The sequence below is a fragment of the Harpegnathos saltator genome, unplaced genomic scaffold, assembly GCF_003227715.2.
Source record: "Harpegnathos saltator strain DR-91 unplaced genomic scaffold, Hsal_v8.6 scaffold505, whole genome shotgun sequence".
In the NCBI taxonomy this organism is placed as follows: domain Eukaryota; kingdom Metazoa; phylum Arthropoda; class Insecta; order Hymenoptera; family Formicidae; genus Harpegnathos; species Harpegnathos saltator.
The window spans coordinates 55,524-76,135 of NW_020230322.1; the positions used below are offsets into that span (position 1 = coordinate 55,524).

Genomic DNA, 20,612 nt, shown 5'->3' on the forward strand with positions numbered 1-20,612 from the left:
ACAAATGGAAATGGCGCCAATGACGCCGTTTGACGGTAACTACATTGATTGCTAGGGCCATCTATGGGCAAATTCCGGTTTCATATTAACAGACCTGATAGTACATGCAGATAGGTTAGCTTCTTTTAGTGAGAGACAGGAATAGGGAGGACATCAGAGACCTGCAAATTTTTAATGGTAAAATTATTTAGAACAAAATTTTACATTCATTTTCTTTTCTTTAAGGTTTAATTTTGGAGGGCAGTTTCGGAGGACCACATCCGGGAGAAAGAAAGGAGAGAAGGCTGCCTCCCTCACGGTTTTTGACCGTGGTTTTTCCGTGGGGCATTGGGCGAATGCCGAAGCAGGGACTCGGGATGTTCTATAAAAGAACGTTGAGTCCACGGTAGTCCCCCCTCTTGTCCGAAGAGGAGTCAAAGAGGAGACGGATAAGGAAACGAGAGAAAAGCGGATCGTTTTTAGAAATGCCTTGGACATGGTTTACTTCCTGGAAGACGAAGATAAGAATGGTGCTCTGGGAACAAGTAGTAAAATTCCTCGGAACCCTTTGATTGAGAACATTAAGTTCGGTAACCTGTAGCAGCAGCACAGGGTAAAATAAGAACCATGGAATACTTTGGAGTCAAAGAAGAGGATGACCTTGCTCAGGAGAATTGTTGGGGCGACAATTTGCAGAGAGAGAGAGGGAGCAGTGTTGTGTACGAGCTACAAGGAGTGTGGCAGCGTCTGTTGTCCGTGAGCTTTAGGCATATGGATTTTGACAGTTGGAGGATGATTGTCTGGACGACGGGAGTTTGTTGAAAAACAACAGCAGCAGATTCTGTCACGAACCGTCGCCGTGAGCAGACGTGACATAGACGTTTCTTTTTAATATTGTTAAGACGAAAGGATTTTCGTGAGTCTGTACATATTGGAAGTAAAGCGGAGTTCTTCTTTTCCTCTAATCATGTGTCAGTTCATTTCGCGGACACGGTATGCGCGAGACGGACACGCGCAATAATATATTTGACAGTTTATAATATCTGGGTACGCCAAGTGTTTTTGTCTAAATCTTAATTTTATTTTTCATTGTTTTATTATTCTTAATTTGATTTGCTTTGACAAGGAGGGGCAACGGTGGAGGCCGGCATACATGGCCAGCAAGTCTTAAAGGATAGCAACCTTTGACGTTATCTAGGGAGAGGAGAGTGTCATGAACGTGGAGCGTCAGATAGCTCAGTGGTCTAGAGCATTCGCCCGGCAAGCGAAAGACCCGGGTTCGATTTCCGGTCTAGCGACTACCGCGCTCTCGATATTTTTCTCTCTTCGGAACGAAAATAAGATGCAGCGCCCGAACACACGGCGTCCAGTCGCCACCTAGTACGTCCTCCTTCTTTCATGGTCTTAAAGAATAGCAACCTTTGACTTTGAGAGACCAACAGCTTGTACCACCAGGTACAAGTAACAATGCCTCTCTCTGTAGTCGCCGTGCGCTCGGGATAGCACTAGAGATGTCGCTTCCGAACGACATCTCTCAACATTATCTAGAGAGGGAAGTGTGTCGTGAGCGTGGAGCGTCAGATAGCTCAGTGGTCTAGAGTAGTCACCCGGCAAGCGAAAGACCCGGATTCGATTCCCAGTCTAGCGACTACCGCGCTCACGATATTTTTCTCTCTTCGGAACGAAAAATGAGATGCTGGTCCCGAACGCACGGCATCCCGTCGCCACCTAGTACGCCCTCCTTTCATGGTCTCCTATTCATGGTTTCACCATCTCCCTAGATAATGTTAAGAACTATATATTTTCGCTCGCTAGTCCCACAATAAATTGCGCACAAACTATCTTTGTTCTCATTTCTTTTCCGCTTTCGGGATAAGCTAAACGCGCTAATCGCTCTATTTCCGATCCGTAAGACGTAATTTCTTCCCCAAATTTTTGTTTTCTATTAATAAACTGCGTATAGAAGTTTGGAAAAAGCCCCTGTTGTCCGAAACGTAACTCTAACCTAGCACATAATTGTGCATGATTAAAATTTTCCTCCATACCCTCTAAAACCGTCCGAGCTTTTCCTCGCAAATTTGCTGCGAGAGTTATCGTTTTAAAATTCTCATCCCAATTATTCGCCCGTGCGATCAATTCATACTGGCAAAGATATTCGCGTAAAGACACGGTTCCGTCAAAAATATCGGTTTTGATTTGCCCGGTTATTAAAGAAATTGAAAGCGACTGGCCTGTCATATTCTGTCGTTGCGCCTCCAGCTCCTCCACTAAATGCAGCCGCGCCTCCCTCATCGCTCGGATCTCTTGGAGCGCATCCTGTAACACCGTCACCTCCGACGTTCCGGAGCTTGCCGCCTCCGTCCCCGTCGCTTCCGACTCATTTGAACGAACATGCTTCCGTCGGCTAGGAACCGCATGACCTCTTGCTTCGGTTATCATTCTGTATCCTCACTTTCTCTCACTGTCACTCTTACTCGCGATGCGCGTCGCGATACGATCCCGAACATCTCGCGTTCCTAACCCGGACGTCTCGCGATTTTTATCCTGAATACTCTGTGATTCGATCCCGGATCAGCCCCCGAAATGTTGCGCGTGTCCGTCTCGCACGTACCGGGTCCGCGAAATGAACTGACAGGATTAGAGGAAAAGAAGTAATCCGTTTTACTTCCAATATGTACAGACTCACGAACATCCTCTCGTCTTAACAATATTAAAAAGAAACGTCTAAGTCACGTCTGCTCGCAGCTGTCACGGCTCGTGACAGACTTTGCTGCTGTTGTTTTCCAACAAATTCCCGTCATCCAGACAAACATCCTTCAACTGTCAAAATCCATATGCCTAAGGCTCGCTGACAACGGACGCTGCCACACTCCTTGTGGCTCGTACACAACAATATAAATAGTGTTAACACATTTAATATTAATTTTTAGAAATATAGATTGTCATTACATAATTATAAAATGTACCATCGCAATTATTAGAAGATTGAAATGTAAAATCTATTACAACTTTTGTTTTAATGCATCCTGGGTACGTCAAGTGTTTTTGTCAAAATCTGAATTTTATGTTCCATTGTTTTATTATTTTTAATTTTATTTGCTTTCGTTGCTTTGTTTTTTATATTTTGTACAACATATTTTTGCATTATCAGTTGGCGTAACTTTTTAATTTCATTACTTTTTTTAAAAAGATTAAAAAGTAACATTTTTTAATACAAACTTGCATTAATAATTTTTCCTGAATATTTTTTTCCATGCAACGAAATAATTTTTGTGAAGTTAAAATACAACATCCCATATTATTTTTTTAGCCTTTATTTTTTATAACATTTTTAGAAATCTATATTTGCGGAAGAAACGCTGCAACACGTGTACTTTGGGTTTTTTTCTTTTTTTTTAAAGTAATATATATTTCTTGACGGTGAGAAAGCTTTTTCTTTTTTTTTTGACGAGAAGGAAATCCATCATGGATACTCCAGATCCTCGAGGAAGGTCCTGGGGTTATGCCGGATAAAACCTCCCCAGGTGGTGCTGCGAAGGGACTTCCTTGGAGCCCCGAGTCCAGACGGGTATACCGTCGTCTTTCTCCGAGAGGTGGAGAAAGAGGGGAGGCGAGCCGAAGCTCCTTCTCGACCGCTGCTCCCCCTCCATCCCTCCGCCCCGTCTATGGTGCTGGGAAGGGGAAGCCGGCCAAAGTCCGCTTCAACCACCGTTCCCAGCAGACGGAGCGCCGTTATTGTGTTGTTGTGCTACTAGGTGGACCACTGACGGTGAGAAATCTGTTCCTACTTTTGTATGACATTGTACTATATCATTATCCACATTACTATATCATTATCCATATTTTACATTTTACCATTATATTTAATAAACAATAAAATATAATGAACAAATTGAATTTAGTATTGTAACAATATAGGCATACAAAATTCAAAATAATGACAGGTCCACAGAGGACCTGTAGTTTATTACTCTATTACGCAGAAAAAAATTAGTTTATAACTTCTCAAAATGATATGTTCTCATGTATAAATAATAATATATCATCTGCTAAGAATATTTTTTGTTTTGAATTATTTAAATTGTCATTATTGATACAAGTATTGCAATTACTTGCATTGATATTAATGTAATCAATGTAAAGTTAAAAATCTTCTAAGAAGATTGTATATTCTTTCTTATATATGATAATATTTTATTTTATTTCAAAACCTACTTTTTTTCTATGTTATATCTAAAGACTACAAAAATGTAAAGAATAATTTTAACAAATTAGAATTTATATATTTCATCAATAAATGTGTGTTTACTAATTGCAAAAATAAATTGCACATAGATATATATATTAATATTTAGTAACGGCTGAAAACTCACAGAAAAAGCAAGTCTCGTCGTCTTCATAGATAGAATTATTGTGAAACGTATCCAAGAGGATAGAACAGAATTTGTCGGTACGCATGATCATATGCTGCAAATAAATTGTTAAATTTGTGAAAAAGGCCATGTCTAATAATATAAATTAAAAATAGCATTTAAGAAGAACAGCGGTTAAATTTTAAACGAAATTAATTGTTTTATACGAACTTTGACTCACCAGCTACGTTTAGTATTATAAATCTCTTTCTATTTATCTTAATTATTCGATTTTAAAGAAATTTTTACCTGCGTGGTTTTATCTGTTCAGTCAGTTTATAGTACAAACTTCTGCGATGGTCGCCACCTTGTCGTGGTGCAGAAGCTTGATGGCCACAATGATCCAAGGGGATGGACTCGACTTGGAATCTTAGGATTCCAAGTTCGAGGGTGAACCGAGGAGAGTGGCTACTAAGAGCGACTAATACATGCTCCGAGATGAGCAGCTGCCTCTCGAGGCATTAAGGGACTGGAGGGCTGCTTTCGAGCGGCATGAAGGACCCTTCATCGCGGGCGTTTGGGCTCGTCAGCTTCGCCTTATGGAGGCATCCAAACAAAGGGAAGGAAACCCATAATAAAACCCGTGGCGAGGGGGCCCGTTAGCCTATTTTCCAGGCACTCAACGATGGGATGGAAAACCCATTATAAAAACCCGGGTATCGGACTCGTTAGTCTGGGAGGTTGCCAGACAACCCGACGAGAGGAAGGAAAACCCATTGTAAAAACCCGGGTTAGTGGGCTCGTCAGCCTTGAGCAACCTATTTCGGAGATTGGAAACTCCGTTATGAAACCCGGGCGAGGGCTCGAGAGCTTGACTTCGTGGACAAGCAATCTATGTGAAGGGGAGGAAGAACCTCAATATAAAATCCGGGCGATCGGGCTTGTTAGTCTGGAAGTTTGCCAGACAATACGACGAGGGGAAAGACATCCACTGGAAAAACCCGGGCTAGTGGGCTCATTAGCCTCATGACAACCTATTCCGGAGAGGAAACTCCGATATCAAACCCGGGCGAGGGTTCGAGAGCTTGACTTCGTGGGCAAGCGACCGAAGTGAAGGGGAAGAAGAACCCCAATATGAAACGCGGGCGATCGGGCTCGCTAGTTTAGTGATACCAGACACCAGAACGAGGGGAAGGAGAACTCAGTAGAAAAACCCGGGTGATCTGACCTGTTAGTCTGTCGGTGCCAGACATCCGAACGAGGGGAGGAAACCCAAAATAAAAATCCGGGGGGTCGGACTCGTTAGCCTAGTGAGGCAGTCGACCATGGTATGGATGAATGGAATCCTCTCAGCGGTTCTCGTGTGGTTTAATTCCTCCACATGGGAGTGGCTGAGAGGCAACGCCCGGTGGAGCGCGCCGCGGACCCCGTGGGTCCTAGTTCTGTCGTCGAATCGGACGCCTTCTGGTTTCTGGGGGCGGCAGATAGTCGGCAACGGGGCGCGAGCGCTGTCGTGTACCCCCTGCTCCGTTAGGCCACTGCTTTTGATGGCTAGGGGGACCTTCGGATGCCGGGGACGGAGGATAGTCGGTAACGGTGGGCGAGCGCTGTAGTGCACCCACTGATTCGTTAGGCCGAAGTCCTACGACATCCGGGGGGTTTGCTCGACGGTGGGAGCAGGGGTGCTCTCGGAGAACGGTGCGGGCTCTACGAGGATGTAGGATGGCGTCGCCATCCAGAATAAATGTGTGTGTAGGGGGGAGGGGTTCCGGAGGGGGCTGGCGACAGCGCTGATCCTCGAAGGAATGGGGCTGGGGTGATAGCGGCTGGGGACGTCCCCGCTCCAGTGCCGGAGAGGATATGTACGTCGAATGAACCAGCTTAGGTCGCCTCCGAAGGAGGGTTTTTCTGGGTGCCGGGTGGACATTCCTTGAGGAAACTTGGGGGATGCACTCATCGGTGTCCCAGTTTCATCTTCACAGAGGGACCGGAGAGCTGCGAATGGGTGTATGGGTCGTGGAGGCATGCTACCGTTGGGAGTCGGTGCCTCAGTGACACGCCCTGGATGCCGGTCGGACGGGCCATCTGGACCGTTGCCCGCCGGGACGGTGGCCTGGAAGGCTGGCTGAAAGGTGGGGTTGCATGGTTGCGGCGGCGGTGATGGAGCCTCCCGGATGTGCCATCGCTGGACTGGAAGACTCCCGCAGTTGGAGAGCTTTGCCTGACCCTGCGCCTTGGACGGTCCAGTAGGTGGTATATACGGTCACATGATACCGCATCTAAAAGCAGTCTGTTTGGTACGCCGGAAGGCGTGTTTTGATGGCGCATGGGTTGCGTGCGGGATGGACACGGTCCACCCTCAGGCAATCTTCAGCGCTATACCCAGTGTTCAGGAAGCCTGGAGCACACACCCGGGGGTTGTCCATCTGAGGGGGGAACTCTGGTGCTCGGTGGCTGGAGATAGTCGGCAACAGGGAACCCGCGGGGAGAGGGCGACCTACTTTGTTAGGCGAAGACCGTCGAGCATCGGGGCACTCGAAAGGGATGGCCGTTGGTTGTGCCGGGTTACTGGTCATTGGGTGGGGAAGGGGATCACAAGAGAGTACCCTTTTTTCTCCCCCGTGGACACCACCGTGCCGTGGTGGGGGAGCTTGCGTGTCTTGATGACGTACAGGGCTGTACCGGCGGGGGTTTCGACCCCTGGCAGGTCCTACCATGCTGGAGTTATCTGTACGGAGGGACGACCCACAATCCGACGTGAACCCTGATTATCACGGGTCCTCCTCTGAGCGTGTGCGCCGGAGAGACCGCTCCCGCCGGGGAGTGTGTAATACAGGCCCTGCGGGTCTGAAGAAAGGGCAGCCGTGCACCGAGGGACAAACCCCGGCCAACATCTGCCGGAAGGACGATCCCTACCAGGGGACTCGTCTGGTGGGCTCCCGGAGCAAGAAGGAGCGGCCACCCAACGGGGGAGTTGAACCCCCGCTTAGTGACGGGAAGCACACCTCCTACCGAGAAGGGAGTGAGGCCAGCTCGTCGGGCAAGGAGGAGACTGTGGCCAACGAGGGAAAGGAAATGGTCAAAGGGATAGGGACTGAGACCTCAACCCCGACGCGTAGACTCAACAGACCGGGCCCTTTTAGTAGTAAGAGGGATACGCGGACTGAGGGGGATTGCGCGAGCGCGGACGCGAGTAGGGGGGAAAGAGGACCACCAGAAAACCGGTGGTCCTATCTGATGCCGTCTTAAGTCGGAATTCCAGGATTCAAGTTCGAATCAACGACAGTGAGAGGGACCCCAAAACGGGGAAATTCCTGAAGAAACCCACGACCACTGTGGGTACCAAGGACCCGAGCCAGATGGAGAAACCGGCAACAAAGGCTGACACGGCTATCATCAGCACTGCTGGTGATGTTGTGACAGCCGGGGGGGCTACATCGGGTCTTGGGTCCGAAAAAAGGAAGGAGGAGTCCAGCGGGGGCTCATGTTCCTCAATCAAGAGGGAGGTAAGGAAGCGCGCCAGTGTTCAGATCAGGCCAAAGGACCCCAGGGGAAGGAAGGCCACTACTGGGGCTGGAGTTGGACTCCGTGAGAAGAGGGAGACTGAGGCCATCCGCAAAAAGGTGGTGGCGGAGAAGAAGTTAGAAAGGGAGATGAAGAACCTCCTCAGCGCGGGGATGATGCGTATCTTGAACGATAAGCGCCCCGCTGAGGAGATTTTTAAAGACCCCGCAACAAAGGGGCTTCTGAAGGTGGCTGGGTCGGCGGAACTGGCCTCGGAGGTTTGTCGCGCACTTGGCGTGATTCGACTGGTAGCACATAGGTCCAAAACCCTGAAGGGGACCTATGTGGCGCTGTTGGGCCGTACCGTGACTGCCTCCGAGACGGTTCTGTCGACCCTTATAGCGAGGGTCGCGGCGCACGATGGAAAGGAAGATAGGGATGCGACCGGGATCTGGAGGGAGATGAAGGAGCTGAGAGTGGTGAAGGTGAAGAACAGGGAGCTGGAGGAGAAGCTAGGTGCGGCTACGGCGGCTGCGAGCTGTTCCGTCCCTGCCTCCGCTCACACGACGACAGCACAGAGGAGGACGTACGCCGACGTGGTATCAGGCGATGGCTCCTCGGCGAGTGAAAGGAAGGGGACACTAGTATCCGGACGCAGGAAAACGAAGCGGAAGAGGAGGAAGGTCGTGAAGTCCCCCATCCGGGAGGACTCCACGTCAGTGGAGGAAATGGAGGTGGACGGGGTCAAAGTCTATAATGACAACCTTGATTTCTTCAGGGGAGGTGAGGCTACTGCCCCGATGCCTTCGGTCCGTAGACCGGAGGTACTGGGGCAGAGAAAGGAACGGGAGGATTCCCTGTTAATTAGTGGACTGGACGCGGGGGCCAGGGAGATATACTAGGAATGGACGAGGAGGCTGTTGGAGTGCGTGGAGGAGAGGGAGCCTTTCGACCCGGAGAGTGAGGAGCACGCTCGCCCCACGCAGGAGATGAAGAGTCTTACGCTAATGAGAAAGGGCCTCATAGAAGACAGGCCAAAGGGCAGGTCTTCGGGGACAGTGGCGCGGGCTGGGGCTCCCGACACTATCCCACTTCCGAGGGGGGAGGCAATAGCTAACCCGATCGGGGGGGGGGGCAGGGGAGCTGAAAGACCGACGTCCAGAATCCCGAGGACCAAAACCCAAAAGAAGGAACAAAGGAGGAGGCAGAGGGGAAAAAGGAGACAAGTGGCTGCCATTCGAGGGGCGGAAGGTATCATACCAGACCCTGCGACACAGGGACCGAGGATCCCTCCCATCCAGGGAAAGAAGTCTTATGCGCAGGTGACCGGAGAAGAGGAAAGTGGGACCTACTTGAGGACCCACCACCACCAATAGCGCCCAGCCGAAGGAAGGGCAAAATGAAGGATGGACCAAGGTGCTGAGCAGGAAGGAGAGGGAGAAGAGGAAGAAGGAGGAGAAGAGAGATATCCTCCATCCCACTAACCCTCCTCCCCGGCCCACCTCGGGGGCTAAGAAGGGGGGTCAGGTAAAGCTGAGGCCGCCTAGGTCAGCCGCCGTCACTCCCAAATGCCCCCACGGCGAATATAGCCAATTTATGGCAGAGACCAGGCGCCGAATCAAGCCGACGGACCTGGGGATTCCGGGATCCCTCAGGGTTCGCCGGACACTCACGGGGGCCTTGCTTGTAGAGGTGCCTGGCCTCAACGCCGGGGCACCAGCCGACCGGCTTGCGGAGGAGCTTCGCAAGCTGGCGGCTGAGAAGGGCCCCGAGTATCGGGTCCAGAGACCGGTGAGGACCGCGACGCTGCGGCTCACCAGCCTGGACCTGACGATCGGGGCCCAGGAGGTGGCGGAGGCGGTAGCCCTCGCTGGGGGGTGCCTGTCTGCGGAAGTGTCCGTGGATGGGATTCGTGTACCCCAGCGAGGGATGGCGACGGCTCTGGGACGGTCTCCGCAGGCGGCGGCCTCCAAGGTCGCCACTGCGGAGCGGGTCCAGATAGGCTGGACTCGCGCCGGGGTGGTGGTGCTGCCCGCTCACGCGGCCTTATGCTTCAGATGTCTGTAGCATAGTCATGTGTGCGAGCGGTGCAGGAACACCGCCGACTGCAGCGATACCTGCTATCGCTGCGGTAACCCCGGTCACCGCGCTAGGGATTGCAGGGCGGCCTCGGCTAAATGTGCGGTGTGCGCCGAGAGGGCCCGTCCGACCATAGGGTCGGCGGGCCAGCCTGTAAGCCCCCGAAGAATCGGGGGAGGAAGGGAAAGAGGAGGAACGCTGGGGAAGAGAGGACCAGAAAAGGGGCCGGAGCCCCCACCCCTGCCACAGCAAAGGACTCCCAGGAAAGAAAAGAGGAGACCAGGCCGGTCTCCCCTCCACTGATGGACTCGGTGCAGGGGCAGGGGGGAGAGATGGGTCTCCACACCCTCTCCCCCACCGAAGGACTCGCTGCAGAAGTTGGGGAAGGAGGGAGGGGCTTTCCCCCCTCCCCCATGGACATGGACCCGTGGACGGAGGTGGTACACGCAATGGTCCATAGGGATCCGGAACCAGAAGAACCGCTGCAGCAGAGGACCACGAGGAAGCGAGGGGCCGCAAAGGACGATACAGAGGAGCCAGCGGACCTAGGAATGGTAGGACAGGCCGGACAATTGGAGGCCGAAAAGGTGAGGAGGGTGATGCCGAGAGGCTCACCCCCAACGACCCTAAGTGAACAGGAGTTGGAGGATGCGCCCCCTCTGACTTTTCATGGTACTGACACCTCCTCATACTCCCCAGAGGAGGGGGAAATAGAGGTAGGGACTCCCTGCACCTCTGCGGAGACATCAGTCCCGGAGGTACCCGTAGAAGAAGCTGCCATGGTCGAAGCCCTCCCCAGACGGAGCCGACGCGACATTGTTGCGGGAGGCTCCTGCTAAGGGGGCAGAGGTGGGTAGCCCGGAGGAGGGGCCGAAAACTTAGCTTTCACGCCCTTTCTCCGGGTCCTGCAAGCCAACCTCAGCCGCAGCCGACGCGCCCAGTATCACTTTGCCCACGGGTTGAGGGAATTGGAGACTGGGCTGGGGTTGGTCAGCAAGCCGTTCTGGATCCCGATATCCAGTCCTGACTGGATTGAGAGCCGGAGCGGCGGGGTGGTCATGGTGGCGCACCCCATCACGGGTGCCCCTCCCTGCAAGTGTAGGAAAAAGGGGGACTCATGCGTGGCGGTTGATTGGGGGCCCGTTACTATTGTGGGGGTGTATTTGCACCCCCGCAAAAACAAGGCCGGTCTCGGCGAACTGCCCCATGTAATGGGGATCCTGGACGAGGTCGGGGATGTGGTGCGGCAGTGCCACCTCCGGCCAGTCGTGGTTGCCGGGGACTTCAATGCTCACTCCACGGAGTGGGGTTGCAGCCCCGGCAGGGGGATCCCCGAAGGGGCGACGCCGTGATTGGCTGGGCGGCGGGACTCGGCCTCCTGTTGATGAACAGGGGGTCGACCAGCACCTGTGTGCGGTCGAACTGGGAGTCGGTCATTGACTTGACCTGGGCCTCCCCGTCGGCCGCCCGGATGTTCCGGGAGGGGTTGGTGGAGACCGAGGGCGACAACCTGTCTGACCACAGATACATTGTTTGGGCTCTCAGCTCCCAAGCCCCTTCGCAGGTGCTCGGCTGCCGCCCAAGGGAGGAACCGGGCTCCCTCTTCCGAGATGGACTTTCAATCAACTGAAGTCGGACATGTTCCGGGCGGCCATCCTCGCGGCCACTTGGCATCTGGATGAGATGCTAGGTGAGTGGGACGCCAGCCCTCAGGAGGGGGCTAGGCAACTGGTGGGCATCGTGACGTCGGCCTGTGACGTCGCGATGCTCAGGTCCCACCCCCGTCGGCGCCGGGCCGCCTATTGGTGGACGGCGGCCATCGCAGAACTGCGAGAGGCCGCCGCCCAGGCCAGACGGGTGTACACCCGGGCCCGGCGAAACGACGGGAAGGCTGCGAGCGAAAAGGAGAGCTATCGCCAGGCGCGAAATGCCCTGAAGGCCGCCATAGCTGAAGCGAAGGCGGGGGCCTGGGAGCAATTGGTGAGCTCCCTGGACGAAGACCCGTGGGGGCGCCCCTATAAGCGGACGGTCGGGAAGATACGTTCGTGGGCGCCCCCGCCAACGGAGTCGCTAGACCCCCAGGACCCGGAGGAGCTCCTCAGTACCCTCTTCCCGAGGGTGGAGGGGGGCCTCCCGCAGATTCCTGCCCCACGGGAAGGGGAGTGGACCGAGGACCTGGGAGTCAGTCCGGAGGAGCTCGCCAGCGCTAGGAAAAGGCTGGGGAGTAGAGGCAAAGCCCCTGGCCCCCACGGCATTCCTGGCTACGCCTGGGCTCTCGCCCTCGACGATCGGAACATGTCTGAAGCCACGAGGAGTGTGTTGAACTGGTGCCTCACGGACGGGGTCTTCCCCCCAGAGTGGAGGAGGGTCAAATTGGTCCTCCTCCCGAAGGTGAGTAAAACACCCGATGCATCGGCCTATAGACCGATTTGCTTGCTGGACGAGGCGGGCAAGATGCTCAAACGCATCATCGCGGACCGCCTCGTCCAGCATTTGTCCTCAAATGGGCCGGACCTCCATGACAGACAATACGGGTTCAGGCCCGGACGATCGACGCTGGACGCGATTCAGCACGTCCGGGACCTGACCTGTGCCGTCGTGGAGGAGAGGGGCGGGGTATTGTTGGCGATATCCTTGGATGTAACCAACGCTTTCAACACCCTGCCATGGTCAGAGATCGGGCGGGCGCTTGAGCATCATCGAATGCCTGCCTATCTCCGGCGCATCCTCGCGGCCTATTTTGAGGACAGGGACCTCGCCTACCCAGTTCAACGTGGGGTCCAGGGTCGGCGGCTGATGGAACGCAGTGTCCCGCAGGGGTCTGTCTTGGGCCCTCTGCTATGGGACATCGCGTTCGACAGGGTGTTACGCTCGCCCCTCCCCCTCGACTGCCACGTCATCTGCTATGCAGATGACACTCTAGTGGTAGCCGGGGGGGGGAGCTGGGGGAAGCCCGCTTTAACGCGGAGGTGGCCCTTGCAAAGGTGGTGGGCACAATTAGTGACCTGGGTCTAAAGGTGGCGCCCCACAAGACGGAGGCCATCTTCTTTCACGACTGCAGCCGTGGAGCGCCGCCGGAGACCCGGGTCTTGGTGGACGGAGTCCGCGTCCACGTCGGGCCCACGATAAAGTATCTGGGCCTGACGTTGGACGGCCGGTAGGACTTCAGGGCCCACTTAGAGACCTGGCCCCCCGGGTCAGAAAGGAAGGCCTGGCTCTCGTCAGGTTGATGCAGACCCAGGGAGGCCCAGTTTGGCACGCTCGCCGCCTGTATGTGGGAGTGGTTCTCTCGATCGCTCTCTATGGGGCGCCAATTTGGGCGCCCCAATTGTTAGCCACCGCCCAAAGCAAACGCCTGATGCGCCAGGCTCTGAGGGCGGTGGCTGTGAGGGCAGTTCGGGAGTTCCGCTCCATAACATACATGGCAGCGACGACCCTGGTCGGCTCTCCCCCAGTGGAGCTCCTTGCGGAGGAAAGATGTACTCTTTATTGGAGAACCAAGGAGCTCCGCGAAAGGGGGGAGGCAACGGCCAGGGAACTTTCGGCCCTGAAGTCTCAGGTGGTTGCCCGAACTCTGCAGAAGTGGGAGGACGCAATGTCCGACCCGCGAGAGCTCGGGCAACTAACGACGACGGCAGTCCGCCCCTGCCTGGCGGAATTCGCAGGCAGGAGGGGGCGCGGACTCACTTATCATCTGGTGCAGGTGATGACTGGACATGAATGTTTCGGTCATTACCTGCACCGGATAAAAAAAAAGCCCACCACCGGGTGCTACCACTGCCCGAAGCTGGATGACACCGCGCATCACACCCTGTCCGAATGCCCGGGGGGAATGGGACAGGGAGCGCGGTGTCCTGGCCCAGGCGGTGGGGTGCAGGGAGAACGATGTGACGCATGGCAAGAGCCATGTGCAGGAGCAAAGAGGTTTGGGGAGAGGCGGCCTCCTTCTGTCGCAGTGCGCTGACGCGGAAGGAGGCCGCCGAGAGGGAGCGTCGTCTCGGAGATCGCCGTAGACAGCGGCGGGGAGGGCGGCGCTCCCCGGGGTTGAGTAGCAGCGAGCCCGAGGAGGCGCCGGCCGGGGAGAAGGAAAGGCCAGCGGCTAGACGGAGGCCGCCATCTTGGCCGCCTCGGGCTCGTCTTCGGCCGCGCGGGGGGAGGGGGGCGACGAGAGGCGCGTAACTCCCGACCGCCTCCCCCCTGAGTGTCGGATAATGTAGGCGAGAAGGAGTGGAAGCCTAGTTGAGGCTGGGCTCCATTCCTCCCGCCCTTATCCTTTGGAGGGGAGATAAATAGGGTGGGCGCGGAGGAAGAGTGGATATCCCCTTCCTCCAAGTAATCACCGGAAGGTCAACCCGGGCGGGAAATCGGCCGGGGGACCGCGCCCTGGACTCCCTTTGCGGGGCAGGGCGCGGTACTTGATGGCGTGGGGCTCCCGGAGAGCCCTGGAGCCGGGATGTTGGGGAGGGAATGCGGGAGCAGTTCCCCTAACTCCCCTCACAACGGTCCGAATGGTAGACATCCCGCAGAGGTTTTAGTCAGTAAAAGTCTGACATAACCCACGATTCCCCAAAGGGTCGGGGGTATCCATGATGGATTTCCCCTGCGTTACCAAAAAAAAAAGTTTATAGTACAAACATATCCCGGTCGCGCGATATAATCTGATGAATTATTTGATAAAAATTTTCTGCATGTAATCTGAGACATTTTATTTTTCCAAAATACTTTCTTTACAAAATATTTTTCTAGATATTACTGCTCTAGATATTATTACTCTATTGCAAAATATTTTTCTAGATATTAAAGGATATTCTGAACAGTTTCAGAAATTATCAATATTGTGTATTACATAAATTTTTAATATAATATTAACAAATGCAGGAAATCTTCAGTATATCTTTAAATATGTTCAAAAAATTATACGAAAAGTAATTTTCCGAGTCGAAATATTTGGTCCCATGTCAAGTTTACATGTTCCAGAAAAGTTCTTTATGTCTCAACATGGAGGAAATAATTTCCAATTAGTAGCATTAAAGAAATACAATTCTGCAATATATAGGCCAGCGTTACTAGATCGTGAGATTTTTTTCGCACATGCGCAATAAGCGCAACTCCGCTCATTCCCAGTCGCGTACATATTTCGCTGGAATATAAAGTATCGCTAAGGCCCTTCGAAGAAAAGAATGAGATATATTGAAAAATGAGTATAGGATAATGAGAGATGTATAACAAAAGTGTATAAAAAAACGTATTACAGGTTTCTTATGCATCGTTTTTTTAGGTTAATGCTGTCTAGTTACAATACAAGTTATTTTACTTCATTACCATATAATAAATAATAGTTTTACGTTCAGCGATGATGAAGACTTTTAAGAATCGACTATTGATAGCACAATGCTCGTGTATCATTTGTCAGTGTTTCTTGTTTTAATATATAATATGATAATATATCGCATACGCATATGCAATACGTGTTGTTCAGGTTTTCATATAGGCGCCACATAAGCGCCTATTGTTGCATTTAAACACGATACTGACAAGGCTACCCATGTGAGGATTGTGACATAGCTAGCGCATGCGCTGTTGAATATCAGCTGACCAAAAATCTCACAATCTGGTAACGCTGATACAGGCTTCATGTAGAATCAAAAGGTTCAACTTGGGATATCATAAATAAAATTAACTTAGTTCATTTATAAAACTGAAACAGCAGAAAACTATTACTGTAAGAACATCTATTTCTGTTGCTTATTATAATGTTTTTGCTATTAATAAAGTATATTAACAGAATACTTTTTACGAAACAGAAAAAATATAATTTAATTTGGCAATCTATTTTTTTGCACATTAAATAATTTTTATAAATTAATAATCAAGTTTTTTAAGGAAAATGCGTACATATTGGCCAAGAATGGATTTCTATTTTTTTTATTTTTTACGTCCTTTCTGTTTTTCATTTTATTTTTTTATATATTTTATATGTAAAAAACTTCCTATTTAATGCGACAATTAATTAGGTAGGAAGAGAACGTACGCGCGAGAAAGGACACGTGACCGGCGAAATACATTAAAGATGCCTAGGCATTATTTTCACGGATGGCGCGTTGGTTATAGCCAATAAGTTATAGCCAAATCGTGAGAGAAAGAGAGCAGTAGTATGTGGGAAGGTATGGCCCGTCAAAACATTCCCCCTCCACTCGATCCGCCAGCGCCACTAAATCACGCCCACCGGCGCCGGCGGGTCGAGTGGAGGGGGAATGTTTTGACAGGCCATATCTTCCCACAGACAAAAACTAATCAACTTTTGAAATAAGCAAATTATGGCCGATATTATTAGAAAGTTGGCGATTCTGGTTCTTGATTAACTACTTAATTTGCATATTGCGTTTGCGGAAAAACTCTGTAAAGCTCTGCTGGATTCGAACCTCTGGCACTTGAGTCACGCGTCTTACCACTGCGCTACTGCTATAACCTGATGGAAACTAGTTATTATATTGCCTATATACGGAAAGTAACGACGTCACAAGTTTTGGAAAAACTCTGTGGTTCCCTGCTCGGATTCGGACCGGAGTCCCTCTTGGCTCTTGAGTTAAACCCCGTCTTACCACCGTACTACTGCTGCTCTCTCGTAGAAACTGGCTTTACGACGTAGTCATATAACGGAGTGAAGTGTGCGCGCGTGTGTGTGTATGTGTGTGTGTGTGTGTGTGTGTGTGTGTGTGCGTGTGGTCATCCCCACATGCGTGTTCTCTGAAAAAATCCTGTAGGTCTCCTTGGATTCGAACCAGGGTCTGTTGGCTCTTGAGTCAAGCGTCTTATACGCTACGCTATTGCTATACTCTGATGGAAACTAGCTATATTGTATACTTACGTAGAGTAGTGACGTCACGCGTGGAAAATTTCGAAAATTCTGGGCCCTACGGACTCGAATCTCTCAGGCCCCTGCTCTTGAGGCGCGGGAGCATGTGTGCACATGTTCGAGCAGATAAGGATAATTTCGAAGATAAAAACTACTCAGCGATTGTTAGAAGACGATACCTCCGGTCTATGTCTACCTCAATATTTTTACCTGTGTGTCCCCTCACTTTTGAATTCGAAAAGTTTACAACGGGTCTTGTTATCGCGAATTAGAGATCACAGGGATGAGTGAAGAGGCGGAAAGAAAGGAATATACAAAATTTTTTTTGAATAAATTCACATTTTATTCTTATACATTTTTCTAATACAGGATTGAACCTGGTATATAGGGATATGATGATCTAGTGATTTACTCTTACATTGACAAAAGATTTTCTTATACATTCATACAATTAGCTAATCGTTTCGTTCACAATCATTGGTAAATAAATTTTTAAAGGCATTGAGGTTATAACCCCAGCACATAAAGTAAAGAAAAATATAACAATAATAGCCACAAGTCGTCGATAAGTGTCCCTATAACTGAGAGGTATTCCATCGGTAAGTGACGGAATTTCTTCTAAGACACAGGATAAATCGCGAGTCCCAAGGCGGCATTCCGTAGCTGTCAAAGTATGTGGCTGCTCCATTCTGATCGATGTAGAATGTGACCCAGTGCTGTCCTGGTCGGTCATGATTGTCCGTATTAGCGACTATTGCCGTCGATCTCGTCCATACCCTCGGTAGTCTGTCGGCTGGATAGACGCCTGTGTATCTGGCGTTGAGATGTTGCAGCGCATGTTGAATTTCGAGCGAATTCATTTTATATAATTTCGTTTTACCTCTGGTAACATGATTGTTATAGTCCTCGATGGTTCGACTGAATGCTCCAACTCAGTATTTGTTTCGTTTTCTTCTTCTTCAGTCGATGACTCTTCACTCCCCGATTTGTAGGAATATCTATTTTCACTCTCTTCCTCGTTAATTCTGGAGGACAAGCACTGAGCCACATAGACGTTGTCACGTTTCCTGATGTTTATGTGGCTTTGTTCGATGTACCAGTGTTTCAATTTGTATGCGTTGTATAATGCACAGTGATAATGACTGTGTTTTCTAAATGCGTGGAATGAGCAAGCTTCTACACGTTCGCTGCATGAAAGATCACTGGACATCGGCGAGATATTCTCCAGATTATACACGTTTCGGGTTAGTAAATTTTGCAAGTAGCTCGCTTTTTCCTTGCCCTTTGTCATGAAGTCACAAATATGACTCGTAATTTCACGTAAGCTCGAATAAAAATATTTCGGATTGCTCTCCCCGTCGCACCACTCGATACCATGATAAATCTGTGAAAGCCAGTTATTTATACGCCTTGATTTTTCATTCAATTCCGCAAATGAATACCTTGGAGCTAAGATCCAATGACCGACGAATGCCTCATTAATAGCCACCTCCTTAAGCACATAGACATCGTTGCTATCGCGGAAACATTGTACTTCGATAATGACATCCATGTCCTTTCTGTATACGCAATTCTGCTTCCCCCGAAACTATACTTTTCACGCCTCGAAATCGACTGGACTCTTTTCTCAAAACATTTACTCAGGAGGGTTATGATGTTGAAAATTTTTACATTGGAAGGGGAATAACGTCGAAAAGAAAAGTGGGGGACTCGTTTTAACCGCTATAATCTACAATGACTTGACGAGAAGAATCTATTTCCAGCACGCTTTCAAATTCAGCGTAAACTAAGCAGTTGATCGTTGTTGTGAGAGCTTCTCGAATCGTACTTCCATTCGCAAACTACCACAAGGTTCCACAAGGTTCCATTGAGCCGCGCAATTAGCCGATAGATCAGGAGTGAGGTCGAAGGCGAAAAGAGTATAACCAGCAGGATAATCTTCTCTGGATATAGAATTAGTTTCGTTCAAAAAGTGAATACCCGTTCCCGAGAAAAGGATGTGATACGCCTCGGAGTAGAGCATCTCGTTACCAGAGAATTTTGGCTGTAACAGCCTGCTGGGGATTTGAGTTCCATCGACATACAGTGAAAAGAAATTTATTCCGTAATGCTGGAAGTTGAACGGATTTAAATGTCGGGCACCGTTAAATGCTTTGTTATCGACAAAACCGACAATTATATGCTTCAGTATTTGTCCAAGAATGACGTTGTCCAGTGTTTCTCCTACGACGCCACTGTGAATTGTGAATGATTTAACTTCGACTCTTGTGAGAGGGTATTTAGCAGTAGTCCTGGTCAACATTTTCGTATGAGCGAATAATATGCCTGAATTTATTCTAACTTTTCTGATGAGTAGTGTAGCATCTAAAATGCGTATCCGTGACATAGTATTTCTCTCCATAAGACAGAAGAAATCTTTTGAACGAACAAGCCTCATGCGTACTTCGACACCATTGATCAAAAATTTATCTTGATTGAAGACATCGCAGTGAAGATGACCTACGAGATCCAGCGTTCGCCCTCCTTGTACAAAAGCGGCTCGCTTGTCGAGTCCGTGATTGCATGGTGTCGCTCTAGGTAGAGCGTCCATGTTCCCCGCCGTATCGTTGTACCACAGGCACGAAGCCAGGTGGGGGGTTTTTACTGGTGAAGCATAATTAATAACGCCTCTATGTAAGCGCGGTAAGCATAAGCATTGTTTGGAGGAGGCACGAACTTTTGGTTGAAATACACGTCGATTTGATTGAACATCGAATGCAGTGTATGGTTTACTGGGCCTACTTTTGCGACACCGGCTCCTGCTCCAGTTTCCGTTTCTACTCGTATGTGTAGCGACAGCATGGTGTGAGCAAGATCTATGTATTCTTCTCGCTGCCCGGGTACGACGAATTCTATGGGTACGTCGTCCGTGAGAGAAGACACGGGTTTGTAGTGAATCCATTGTGAACTCTCAATGCTGGTTTGTGTAGGTGGCAGGGTGAAGAGATCGAGTTCACTCTTTAAACATTCGCAGGAATGCGTATGAAGAGAGGACATGCTTCGAAAGCACGCGTTTGTTGCTGTTTAGAAAAAAAATGTCCGACCCGGTACGCTTCTTGATAACTCTCCGACGTTTAGCAAGTCCTCTTCCGCTTTCCTTCACTTCTTCGCCAGCTTTTTCGCTAGCTTCTTACCCTGTTTTTTCCCCTGTACGTTTCTTCGAGTCATTTTCCTCTTACTTGATTTAGAAGTGTTGACTCGACGTTTGGGTGCAGATGATTTGCCGCTGTATCCGCTTAGGGTGACGAAAGGAAACTGAGTTTTCCGATGTTCGTAGGAGTTTTATATCCAGACCCCTCTATCAGTTTGTTAATGTGTTCTTCCGCTCTTCTTTTGAGATTTGAGCCTGATTCCTTGAGGCATGTTTTAACAGCTGCTTTCAACGGCCTGTTATTCTCCACGTCATCGAGTATATTAATCCCTGCGCGTAGAGCTTCTTTTCCAACAACACGCGCACTACTGGCCAGATAAGGTAACACACCTGAACAGACCACCGAGAATACTGCCAATACCACAACCACGCTGATACTGCGATCCTACAAAATCTCGCAGAATTTCACCGCCGCGACTTCCCCCGGATTGTGCTTCGTAATACTCTAAATAATGTGCCATATCATGCTAATCACGACGTCTGAATTGTAATGTAACTGTCAACGTCCCAAATTCAAATGGTATTCTTTCGCCAACTTGATCTCTTATATCTATTTCGATCGTACGGAAACATGTTAACCGTAATGGAATATAATTCGGAGGTGAAAAATGCTTCACCATATTACGGCCGTAGGTATATGTTACGTCCTGCA

At 50.2% G+C, this 20,612-nt stretch overlaps 3 protein-coding genes across 3 annotated transcripts; 2 read left to right on the plus strand and 1 right to left on the minus strand.

The window, feature by feature from the left end:
* The first annotated feature begins 10,333 nt into the window (after positions 1-10,333).
* On the plus strand, positions 10,334-11,266 carry LOC105192275 (uncharacterized). Its single transcript, XM_011156296.2, has 2 exons — positions 10,334-10,586; positions 10,827-11,266. Exons 1-2 carry the CDS (start codon positions 10,334-10,336, stop codon positions 11,264-11,266), a joined length of 693 nt encoding a protein of 230 aa, XP_011154598.1.
* A 286-nt stretch (positions 11,267-11,552) lies between these two features.
* Positions 11,553-13,075, plus strand: LOC112589418 (uncharacterized). The gene is made up of 3 exons (XM_025302599.1): positions 11,553-12,305; positions 12,405-12,776; positions 12,899-13,075. The coding sequence occupies exons 1-3, from the start codon at positions 11,553-11,555 to the stop codon at positions 13,073-13,075; spliced, it is 1,302 nt and encodes a 433-aa protein (XP_025158384.1).
* A 5,481-nt stretch (positions 13,076-18,556) lies between these two features.
* On the minus strand, positions 18,557-19,360 carry LOC112589419 (uncharacterized protein F54H12.2-like). The gene has a single exon (XM_025302600.1). It carries the CDS (start codon positions 19,358-19,360, stop codon positions 18,557-18,559), a length of 804 nt encoding a protein of 267 aa, XP_025158385.1.
* Between the last annotated feature and the right edge of the window lie 1,252 nt (positions 19,361-20,612).